The sequence below is a fragment of the Scyliorhinus canicula genome, chromosome 16, assembly GCF_902713615.1.
Source record: "Scyliorhinus canicula chromosome 16, sScyCan1.1, whole genome shotgun sequence".
NCBI lineage: Eukaryota > Metazoa > Chordata > Chondrichthyes > Carcharhiniformes > Scyliorhinidae > Scyliorhinus > Scyliorhinus canicula.
In genome coordinates this window covers 66,133,927-66,146,438 of record NC_052161.1, presented here as the reverse complement: position 1 = coordinate 66,146,438, position 12,512 = coordinate 66,133,927, and the positions used below count along the sequence as shown (strand labels likewise).

General features: G+C 43.7%; 1 protein-coding gene across 13 annotated transcripts in view; it reads left to right on the top strand.

Annotated features, from left to right (window-relative positions):
- The window catches only part of pcdh15b (protocadherin-related 15b), a 1,980,039-nt gene that overhangs the window by 1,105,350 nt on the left and 862,177 nt on the right, over positions 1–12,512 (top strand). For 12 of the 13 annotated variants that reach the window (XM_038773429.1, XM_038773427.1, XM_038773426.1 and 9 more), the window contains 2 exons: positions 3,793–3,807; positions 4,176–4,241. In XM_038773429.1, the coding sequence (XP_038629357.1) occupies positions 3,793–3,807; positions 4,176–4,241 (81 nt within the window). The remainder of the gene's footprint in view (positions 1–3,792; positions 3,808–4,175; positions 4,242–12,512) is intronic. The other variant, XM_038773420.1, reaches the window with a different exon arrangement.

Sequence of the window (12,512 nt, the reverse complement as noted above, 5' to 3'; positions counted from 1 at the left end):
ACTGAACCATGGCAGACACAGGAAGATGTTTTTTAAATTTAATCTCGTGGCTATAAAAGGTGCATTCATGAATGGACATCAATAAGGCATGGGATGAGGGATGAAGTTGGTACAGGAGATAGAAGGATAGGATCAAAACCGATTGAGTGGGCATTTGCTGCTGTCACCCTTGGGTGACGTGGTGGTGGGTTGGGATAGTGAATGACGAATTAAGGATGAGGTGTGTGAGTGGACAGGGGGAATGCACGTTACATTCATAGTTCAGTGTGGAAGAGGTGACCTTAAGGTAGGAATGAAGCACTGATAGGGAGGGCATGGATTGTGAACAGGTGAGAGGGTATGAAATGTGATGGGAGATAAGGGGTTGGGAAATCATTCAAAATGTAAATGGGAAGAAGCTACTGAAGGCTGCATTTTCAAAAGAACAGTGTAGCCATTGATGGCTGCTTTCTCAAGGCACCATTTACTACCTCCCACATAAATGAGGGGGGAGAAAGAAAATTTGAAGACAAAGGTAATTGAAGGCGCAAGAAGCAGCAACAAAAAAGAGTCAGAGCAGAAGAGAAGAGGCAGAGAGCAACAGCAACCACAAACACATGTACAGGTGTTATATTCTCAGACTAACCATGTGGAAAGCCGGAGGAGATGAGCTAGTATAAATATTGTGCCTGGTGCACTTACATGATACTCTGGATGTCACATAAAACTATTATTTTTGGTTTAGAGAAGCAAACTGGTGATTAAACTGAGCTCTAAAGTTTAAAATCAATTTTCTGACCTTTCGTTCACTTCACGAATCTACAAGCAACAAGTTAACTGGATTGCCACAGGGACTGTTTGACCTTTAGAGGGACAGTTCAGGCCAGCAGTCAAGTGTCACAGCTGGACTCCAGTCCCCAGGTTACTTGCAAGTGATGCAGTGGCAGATCTGTTAATGCAATGCACTGTTTTCAGATCTTGTATACAAATTACATTGGCAATGTTTTTTATCCATACAAGCTAATTGTGATACTTTATTTTTAATTTAGAGTCACCAATTTGTTTTTTTTTTCAATTAAGGGGCAATTTAACATGCACAATCTTCCTTACCTGCACATTTTTGGATTTGTGGGGGTGAGACCCATGCAGACACGGGGAGAATGAATTGTAATACTTTATCTCCCAAATGCAATGAGTGCCAAATATTTGTCTTTTAAGGGGACAGTACATTCCACTGGACTTCTTCATAGCCGTCAATGTTGTAAATGAAGAGTGATACTTTTAGGTGCGCCCCCCCCCCCCCCCCCCCCCAACTCTCTGTCTCTTGTTATCCCTCCTTATGTTATCGACCTGCTGATTAAATGCTGCCTCGGAGTGTGATTTGTTGCATTACGTGACAACAGGGATAGGATTTCTGACATAATCAGCTGTAGTTAAGGCTTCTGCTCCAATAAACAGTGATCATTTCTTAATGCTTCACCATTCCAGTTTTCTTTTTGACAATAGATAGTATTTTTTAATTTTTTAAGTTATATTATTGATGGCTCTCTCACTTATCAATTTCCTTCAAGACCAATCTGAGATGGTTACGGTGGAACATTCAAACCAAATAGAGGAGCCTTACTCTCAGTGCTGACTTGCGCCTCATGTCGCATTTCACTTCATGATAAATTTTCTCGTCTTGTCTGTTAATTTGACAAGCCAGGGACTATTGCTAAATATTGGAAGTATTGCCAAGATTTCATCCTGCCATGGTGACAGTGTGTCCACGCCGTCGTAAATGGCATCGAGTTTTACGACGGCATGGACAGGCCGCTCCCACGTCTAATTCTTGCCCCTACAGGGGGCCAGCACGGCACTGGAGCTGCAAATCCTGGCGTGAACTGGGCGCCGCGGGATCCACGCATGCACAGTTGCAGAGAGAAAAAAGCGAGAAGATATACACAAGATAAAAACAACAATGCTATATAGTTAGCAAAATCATGTGATTAAGAAGTAAAGAAAAACATGTTGTGGAGGGGGGTAACTGGGGAAGTATATATACATTGAGGTGCTGGAGAGACAATTACAGTATATCTGGGGGGGTGCCTGGGTAGCACCCCTGAGGTTGTTGCTTGCTTCTCCCGGTCAGTTTTCGCTGTTGTTGCACGTTCGGCCGTTCGTCATTTCTTCCTCGTGTACTTTCTTACTTTCTGTTGCTGTGTTTGCCGTGGTTTTTTTGTCATTTCCTGTGCTCTCCTTCCAATTTGTGTTCCCTCGTCTCCCCCCCCCCCAGTCTCTGGTTCTCCTCTATTGTTCTTTTCTTTCTCTCTTTCTTTCTTCCCCTCCCCTACTCCCCTCTCCTTCCCTGCAGTTCACCTTTCCTTTCTCTTGAGTTTAGCTATCCCCCCCCCCCCCCCCACTCCCCCGGGTCTTTCCCTCCTTCTCATGCCTTGGCTACTTTCTCCTGGTTCTTGGCTACTTGATTATTTATCAGCTCGGGGTCAAATATGACACCAAAGTGATGAACAGTCTGGTTGAGCCTGGGATAGGGAATAGATTTGTAGCAGGGTCCCAATGTTTCATAGCAGGAGACCTCTGATTATCCCATACTGGTTTCCTGAAAATAGTATGATTATTTGATTGTCTAGCAAGAGCAGAGAAGTCAAGAGAGAGGTGGTGAAGTTGAGCCAAGTGTTGTCAGCGTATAAGTGAAAACTGACTAAAATTTTTGAGAGTTGTTTTTTGCGTGTTTGGCAGGGTGTTTCCCACTGGCTTTCTTCAGTGAGATCCATACCTGCATTAATACCCACAATTAGAGCATGATCTGCTGGCCTCATCCCACCCAAATGAGAGCGTGACATGACAGGTAGACGGCGGGAGATCCCTCTTCCGAGATTTACCTGGCTTTCTGGTCCTCGCAAGATCTAATGAGGTCTTGCGCGACGTCGCAATCTGGATCCTGCCCATTGTGGCAGGATCATTATTTGGCAATTCTGCATATTAGAGTGAATGGCTCGTCTCATTCTATTTGAGCGTCGCGAATCCCGAGAATCAGCAGGCTTGTCCCAACACCAAATCAGGTGCGACAAGGCCCTTAAAGCTATGTTTTTGGAGGGCAAAGGGCATGATATAGTTGAGAAATAGAAGAGGGCCCCAAGGATAGATAGATACTTGAGGAAACAATGTATGCACATGCGCAGACTTCACTACACATTAAAATGCCAGAGCAACCCTGGAAAATGATGACTTCAGAGGCCTGCAGTAACTCGATGAAAGAGCTGAAGAAACGTTAATGTTGGTGTCAAACACTGCTTGTTAGAATGAATGAGGTGTGAAGATTACGCTGAATATATCAATATATTTTCCAGGAATTCTCCATAAACAAAGTAATTAGTTGCTTTGCATTTTTGCCATTTTTAAAATCTCATGCTTTTCTTGTTTGTTGTTTCTTCATTCCTAACAATTTAAAGTAATTTAAATTTGATTGAGGAAGGCAGCTTCCACACATTAAAAAACAAAGGAACAATATTGTTCATTAATGGCATCACATCAGTCTCCTCCCTTTTCTGATTTTAGAGCTGGCCTGCAATTTTGCTGAGGACCACAGTAAATATAGTTCAAAGCTGTTTGTAGATAGGAAATGTGGTTCGGCACTTCTTGATAAACTTTGTTTTCCTTTTCCTAAAGATTAGCTTTTATTGCACATTTCAATTCTTGCCTTCATTTTGAAATCTAATATTATGTTCTATTTCACTGAAAATTTGTCATCCTTTCTTCTCTTTTACTATGCTGTGCTGCCTCAATCTTTGTGACACTCAACTTTGACTCCAGATTGGCAGTTTGACGGTAAGATGGTGAATAGTGAAGCTACATATTCTTAAAATCTTTAAATGTTGCTACTAATACTTTGCGCACTATACCTTTAAGCTGAGCTGTTTAATTTAATTTGGGATATAATGATTGGGTTCAATGTAAATTTATGACATGCAAAGAAAGGATGAGGAAAGAGCGAACAGTCGCAAAGTATATCTAACCCCTACCTTTTGAAAATTGCCTTTTCCATTTATTATTTTTGTGTGAGACCTTGCATCAATAAAGAGAGTAAAACGTATTTACACCTTTACGATTGTGCCAGTTTAGCTTAATTTCAAGAATCTAAGCTGTTGACTTTATTGAAAGTACATATATTATATTTTTTCTGTTGCTACTGACAGATTGCAAGCTGGCAAGAGCAGGTCCTCCAGCAACAATTGTAGCAATTGATGAAGAAAGCCGAAATGGTGAGTAGTGTGTTATGTTTGAACTTAGTCAAATCATTCGCAAGTTTGATTTTGACAACTTGCAGCAGAAAATAGACAACAGGGCAAAAATCCAGCATTGAAAATTACTATTGATTTGAATTCAAATGTGTAAGTTGAACTTAATTTTGATGATTCAGCATCGAGAGCAATGACTAATGAGGCTAGAGTTACTGTTGATGATAACAACTGGCAAATGCTTTGTATGTTTTTAGTACATTAATTTGTCCACAATTTTAACTGAGGCATAGACCAAACATTAATTTTCATTCAGCCTGTAATGTTTCTAGGCCTCTCGTGTAGTTGTCTTCTGTTACCCGACAAGGAGTTTATACCAGTGTGGCATGCCTTGAAATGAGCAAGGGTCGCACTTATTTCTCAAATGTTGTAGTAGGAATAGTTGGCATTTTTTTATGAGTTCAGGTTACAAATTGGTTGCATATATAGCATTACAGTGAATCTTTACAAATAACTTGACAGAAACACTGAACAAAGGGAAGCTGCCACAGACAAATCTCGGGGGGAAATAAACATGCTCATGTGCATGTCTATTCCCAAAACATCAGTCATTTGTCCACTAAAATCTAGAAGTATCCAACCATTTAAATTTGGCAATGCACATTACAGAGCAAAGTGTGAATACAGTGTTAAAATTGTGAGATGATTCGAAGCCTATAATTTGCCATGAAGATGGCTATATTATATGATCGTGAATATCATTCTGAAATACCAGAACCTAGGCTGGGATATTTGTGATTAGTACTAAGTTTTAGGACATACTCATTGAATGAATAACTTGCAGGGCGTGTGGAATGATTGGGAAATAGAACTATTGGATCGCCCTTTCACAAGAATGAAAGAATTTACTTTCATACAGCATCATTCTTTGCACTGGATGTACCAAAGTGCTTCATACTCAGTTAATTAACTTTGAAGCGTTGCCACTATTATGTAAAACATGGCAGCAATTTTCACGCAACAAGGCTCCACAAACGGCATGAGATGGACAACCAGTCATTCTGCTTTTGATGTTGTTAAATGTGGGTTAAATGTTGTCCAGTAGACAAAAAAATAATGGGGGAATGTATTCCTGGAATATTTTGGAATGAGCAGACAGGCCTTACATCTCATTCGAAAAACCATTTGGTACTCCCGCAATGTTCCCTGAAGTGTCAACTTAGAATATATGCTCAAGCCCTAGAGTGGAGTTTAAACACAGAACCTTCAGTCACGGAGGTAGAGTGCTACCATTCAGTCATGAATGAAACCTAAAATTGTATTTTGAGCTGTGTTAGTTTTTGCAGCAGCGCAAAATGCAGGAATTTGATTAGTACAAGATTAATATCTATATCTTCCAAATATACAGTTATCATTCATGTTGGCTTAAGGCCGACAGCAACAATGCAAACATCAAAGTAACTACATAGTGGAATTACATTAACATATTGATATTTTTTAAACAGATGCTCCTTGGGCTACGACATATTTGGCCTGCCTGCCTGCAAGGTCCATCATCTCAGTTAAGCAATGAGCATTGGACTCTCTGGCTGTTTTAAGCAATAAATGGCTCCCAGGGGTAGAATAAATGCCAGGGCTGCCGGCAGACACATGCATTAATGCACATGAGACATTTTACTGAGTGCACTTGAGGTTTGCTATTAGGCGGCATTCGAGTTCTGAACATATGGGTTAATATCCTCCTTTCTGCCGAATTGTCTTTTGGGACTGGAGAGTTTGTTGCAATTAATCAAGTTGCACAAATAAATAATTGTTGTTGAAACAGAAGATTAGTTACAATTTACGATCCCTTTTAGTGCAAAGATTTAACTTTCTGCACTTGGGATATTATTTTTAACTCAACCTGGAGCCAAGTGCACAAAATACTGAAGGAAGAAAACAGGAAGAAGCAGGGCTCCTTTTTTGACTGACCCACACCCACCTGAGAAAATCTAGGCCAGTAATTGGGGAAGGTGGGGCAAGTTTAGAATAATAATCTTTACTAGTGTCACAAGTAGACTTACATTAACATTGCAATGAAGTTACTGTGAAAAATGATGAGGACAATGCCTTACCTCCTCTGATCTCCTGTTGCATTCCACTGTTAATCCGCTGTTTGGAGCAGGCAAACAGGACACAAACGAGGTTCTGTTTAAGTATGCAAATTGAGTCTCATTTATATCACAAGGACATGGTCCACTGGGCAGCACGGTGGCGCAGTGGGTCAGCCCTGCTGCCTCACGGCGCCAAGGTCCCAGGTTCGATCCCGGCTCAGGGTCACTGTCCGTGTGGAGTTTGCACATTCTCCCTGTGTTTGAGTGAGTTTCGCCCCCACAACCCAAAGACGTGCAGGCTAGGTGGATTGACCATGCTAAATTGCCCCTTAATTGGAAAAAATGAATTGGGTAATCTAAATTTATAAAAACAAGAACATGGCCCACAAATGTAGGCGGCTCCATGAGCAGGGCAACAGGGTTGTGTGCAGTGCATCTGCTCATACTGTCTCCCCTCCCCCCCACCCCACTTTCAAAATCAGGGCCTTCTTCGTGCAAGGGTGAAGAACAACTCCTTGCAGTTGGGGAATAACTTGAGTGTGACAGGAAGGATCCCATCGTGGTGGGCCACAAGGGAACCAGTGACACAGCCAGAACCATGAATGATGTTCTGTTGAGGGGATTTGAGTGTTCACATAGCAAGCAGAACGTCAAAGGTAATATAATCTCTGGATTACTACTTGAGCCACACTCCAATTGACATGGAATAAAAGAAACCTGAAGGTGAATCTGTCGCTTAAAGAGCAGTGCAGGAGCTGGGAGTTTTGATTCATGGAGCACTGGCACCAGTGTTGAGGAAACGGAGAGGTGTTCCATTGGGACAGGTTCCATTTAAACTGGCAAAGGACTGGGTGTGCAGGTGAATCAAGTAACGAGCACCCAGTTAGGAATGAAAAGATGGGAGGGTGCAAATGAGGGAAACGTTATAAATTTAAAGAGAAATGTAGCAGTGCAGATGTTTAGGTGTTTCGGTATAAATACACAGTGTGACAGAAACAGCCGAAATGAGAAAAAAATCATGGGCGAGATTCTCCAAACATCCGCGGTGAAATCGTGCTCGGCACGGGGGCGGAGAATGGGCATCAAACGCAAGATCGGGTCTGAAGCTGCCCCCGCGATTCTCTGGTCCCCAGAGAATCACCTCCAATCACGCGCACACGATCAACATGGCGCCGGTCGGGGTCCATTGAAAGTTGCCCCCGCGGCGATGCACCGAGTGCAGCTGGGCGAGTTCCCGCCGGCGTGGTTCTCTCGTGGTTTCACCCGGCAGGCACTGGGCATGGTGGCTACCGATCGGGCCCCAACCAATCCGAGGGCGGGTGTGATCTGGAGGGGGGGGAGGGGGGCGCTATCTTCTTGGTGCCGGTCTGCGGTGTGGGTCGGCCATGTCGTACGGGGCGACCGACACAGGTCGCCGCCCTGCGCATGCGCGGACCACCAACAGGACGTGCATAGCCTCGTATCGGCATCCGGAGTTGCGAGCAGCACTCTGGGCCCCTGCTAGCCCTCTGCAAATCAGACAATCCCCCTGGACTTTCTCCAGGAAGTCCAGAGTGATTTGCACGCCGGCGTAGGGACATAGCCCCATTATTGGAGAATCCCACCCAAAAGTCTGGGTTGTAATGAGCGATTAACCTCTGTGAGTTCAGACCCATGTCGGCATCTAAAGGGGCTGGTTTAGCACAGTGGGCTAAATAGCTGGCTTGTAAAGCAGACTAAGTCAGGCTAGCAGCGCGGGTTCAATTTCCGTACCAGCTTCCCCGAACAGGCCCTGGAATGTGGCGACTAGTGGCTTTTCACAGTAACTTCATTTGAAGTCTACTTGTGACAATAAGCGATTTTCATTTCATTTCATTCATCTCACAAACTTTGTGCTGCCTGCTGCCTTAAATTATAATGGCATGCAACCCAGGATTAAGTGAGTCGCTGAGTAGCTGCATGCCTGAGAGAAGGGCCACAAGTTCTTTCCAGGCTCGAACCACTTAAAAATAGCCTGCACTACTAAATGACAGCCTGCACTTCGTAAATACAAGATGAATTCTGGCGCAGCTGGTGGAGGAACTCGTGAAAGAAGAGTCGCTGAGCAGAAAGAGGAGTGGAAATAGTGTAACAGGCCAGAGAGCATGCTCAACATTCTATCATGCAGCACTCAAAGCTTTGGCGTAGGCAGTAGACATGAGGTGAAGCGCCCTCTTCCCTCAGGAGACCAGAAGATCCTGAAGTCACACCCAGCAAAGCGTGGGTGCAGATAAGTGTCAGTGTCTATACCAGCAGTCCAAAGCTGAGGATCTGGATGCAGTGCCAGACAAATTGCAATGACCTCACATGAGTGACCAAAGTCAGTGATGCATTTTCAAGTCATATCCTCCCAAACTAACCTCTGGCCTCACACACTGCTCCACTTACCACCCACACTTCAGAATTACCTACAGTCTCTGCCAAGCATGACTAATACCGAACATTTATACTCTCATCAGACACATTAACCAAACACATTGCACCTTACTCATTGGCATGGTTGCTCTTTTCTTGAAGGACAAGGTTCTCATAATAAGAGGCAGCAGCGCCTTACTTGCAGGGGACAGTCCTCATCCCCATGGTGGTGACACTGCTCTCCATCATTGGAGCAGCCACAGCTCGGCCTGTGGACAGCAATGTGGGTCAAACTTTAGAGGATGATGATACGCGATCATAATGTGATTGAATTTTACATTCAGTTTGAGGGAGCGAAGAATAGGTCCAAGCCAAATATTTTTAACTTAAATAAAAGGCAATTATGTGGGCATGAAAACAAAGCTAGCTAAAGTGAACTGATAATTTAGGTTAAGGCATAGGCCAACAGAGATGCAGTGGCAGACATTTCATGGGGATATTTCAGAATACACAGAATAAATATATTCCAAGGAAAAGAAAAATTCCAAGGGGGGACCCACCATCTCTGGTTAACTGAAAAGGTTAAAGATAGTATCAAACTTAAATAAAAATTGTATAATTACGCAAGGATGGGTGGCAGATCAGAAGGATGAACAGAATAATTAAAAGATTAAAAAGAAAAGAAAAAATAGAATATGAGAGAAAGCTAACTAGACATAGAAAAACAGATAATAATGTGGTGATATGCATCACTCTATATACACAAGGGGTTAATGTCAATACACTACAACTAAATAACCACTAGAGGGAGCACCAGAGATGTCATGACACACAGACATACAGCCAATGGGTCTTTACAACAGGCCACAACCAATGGGTAATCAGGACACCCAGAGGTGGCATTACCACAAGGGGGCCATCCCTCCACAAGGAGTCCGCCATCGTACCCCAACCGACGGTGCTCATCCAGCCACCAGAAGGGGCTGCAACCCCGGTGGTCCGCCGATCACAGCGGACAACTCGGCCACCGGACAGACTCAATCTGTAAGCCCACCACCCCCGCCGGACTTGATTTTTTTACAGAGGGTGAATGCGGTGAATCACAGTAGCGTAATTCACACTGTAATTTAACATGTTGTACTATGTCTCTGTAAGCTCGGCACACAAGCAGTTGCGCTGCTCTGCCACTAGGGGGAGATGCACTGGGAGTGAACGGGAGTTTATCCTGGGCTCCACCCTTGGCTCCACCCACGGCTCCTCCACCCTAACCGGCAGTATAAAGGTTGATGCTGAGAGCCTGCCTGCCAGTTCATCTGGAGTTCATCGTGTCACAGGCAGGCTCTGTTGTAAGACGATTAAAACCACTGTTCACTTCTAACCACGTGTCGCGTGAATTGATGGTCTCATCAGCACTCACACCCTGCCTCTTTCCACAGACAGACATCTAGAGAGTTAGACAGGGTTGATCAGCAGCATCACACCCCAGCATGTGGCTTAGAACAAGCTGGTACAGTTAGACTGAGTTACTACAGTTAGATTAGCAGAGAGTCGAACTCATCTGAGAACTGTGTTAATAGTTCAATAAACACGTTGAACTCATTTCAGAGTCTGGAGCATCCTTCAGTTAAGACTGCATCTATTAACCCTTTATGCTACATTTTTGACCACCAACTTCAACCAACTCTGCAAAATACGAAGCCCTCTACAAAACTCATTTTAAGGTGACTTAATTCTTCGGTGGGCGCAGTGACATCCATAAACCTGGAAATCCCACCTGTGAAGCAATAAAATCTTGCTTTACAAACAGATTCTGTAAGCTCAAACCTTTCACATGGATAGCACAACAGCTGTTTAAAAGTTCCAGCCCGTCATTTCAATGAACAATGGATCTCCAATCTTCTCTTTTTGTTAAGCTTTGTGAATTTTGCACAATGTGGGAAAATTTTGCACGAGCTGGTGAGTCTAGAATGCTGGGAATTCACAATTAATTGCATATTATATGGTACAAAAGGTGAAGTCACTGGTACAAAAGGTGAAGTCACTGGTACAAAAGGTGAAGTCACACGGGATCAGAGGTGAGCTGGTAAGATGGCTACAGAACTGGCTAGGTCATAGAAGGCAGAGAGTAACAATGGAAGGGTGATTTTCTGATTGGGGGGGCTGTGACTAGTGGTGTTCCACAGGGATCAGTGCTGGGACCTTTGCTGTTCGTAGTATATATAAATGATTTGGAGGAAAATGTAACTGGTCTGATTAGTAAGTTTGCGGACGACACAAAGGTTGGTGGAATTGCGGATAGCGATGAGAACTGTCAGAGGACACAGCAGGATTTAGATCGTTTGGAGACTTGGGTGATGAGATGGTAGATGGAGTTCAATTTGGACAAATGTGAGGTGATGCATTTTGGAAGGACTAATACAGGTAGGGAATGTACAGTGAATGGTAGAACCCTCAAGAATATTGACAGTAAGAGAGATCTTGGTGTACAGGTCCACAGGTCACTGAAAGGGGCAACACGAGTGGAAAAGGTAGTCAAGGAGGCATACGGCATGCTTGCCTTCATTGGCCAGGGCATTGAGTATAAAAATTGGCAAGTCATGTTGCAGCTGTATAGAACCTTAGTTCAGCCACACTTGGAGTATAGTGGTCAATTCTAGTTGCCACCCTACCAGAAGGATGTGGAGGCTTTAGAGAGGGTGCAGAAGAGATTTACCAGGATGTTGTCTGGCATGGAGGGCATTAGCTATGAGGAGAGATTGAATAAACTTGGTTTGTTCTCACTGGAAGGAAGGAGGTGGAGGGGCAACCTGATAGAGGTCTACAAAATTATGAGGGGCATAGACAGAGTGGATAGTCAGAGACCTTTTCCCAGGGTAGACGGGTCAATTACTAGGGGGCATAGGGTTAAGGTGTGAGGGGCAAGGTTTAGAGTAGATGTGCGAGGCAAGTTTTTTACACAGAGGGTAGTGGGTGCCTGGAACTCGCTGCAAGAGGAGATGGTGGAAGCAGGGACAATAGTGACATTTAAGGGGTATCTTGACAAATACATGTATAGGATGGGAATAGAGGGATACGGACCCCGGAAGTGTGGAAGATTTTAGTTTAGACAGGCAGCATAGTCGGCGCAGGCATGGAGGGTCGAAGGGCCTGTTCCTGTGCTGCACTTTTCTTTGTTCTTTGTTCTATTTCAATATTGAAATTACTGGTGGTTCCCAGAAGTTTCCAGCTCACATCTAAACACATCTCAGTTAAATCTGTGTGGATAGGATCATATAGAGAGGGGTTTCCATTCTGATGTTACTTTTCTCTCCCACACGTGAACTCATCCCCCCTTGGCACTTAAAGTTCTGTTCAAAAAGTCAGAGATAGGTTAAGTGAATGGGCAATAATTTGGCAGATGGTATTTTTGGAGGGAAACATGTGGTTAGTTCAATTTGGTCAGAAGAACAGAGGAGCTGAATAATTTTAAATGGTGTGAAATTATTAAATGTTCGTGAACAGGTGGATTTGGTTGTCCTTGTATAGCAAGTTGACACGCAGGCATTGGAAAGAATTAGGAAGGCAAGTGGTATGTTGGCCCTTACTGCCATGGGGTCGGAATACTTGAGTGAGAAGTGCTGCTGTAATTGAACTAGGCTTTGGTAAGACGACACCCAGATACCCTGGACAGTTTTGATCTCTGTACCTAATGATTGATATACTTGTCTAAGAGGAGTGTTCACTTGATTAATTTCTGAGATGAGAGGATTGTTCGGTGAAGTGAGATTGAGCAGAAGGAGCCTATAATGTTTGGAGTTCAGAAGAATCGGAGGTGAGTTAACTGAAACCA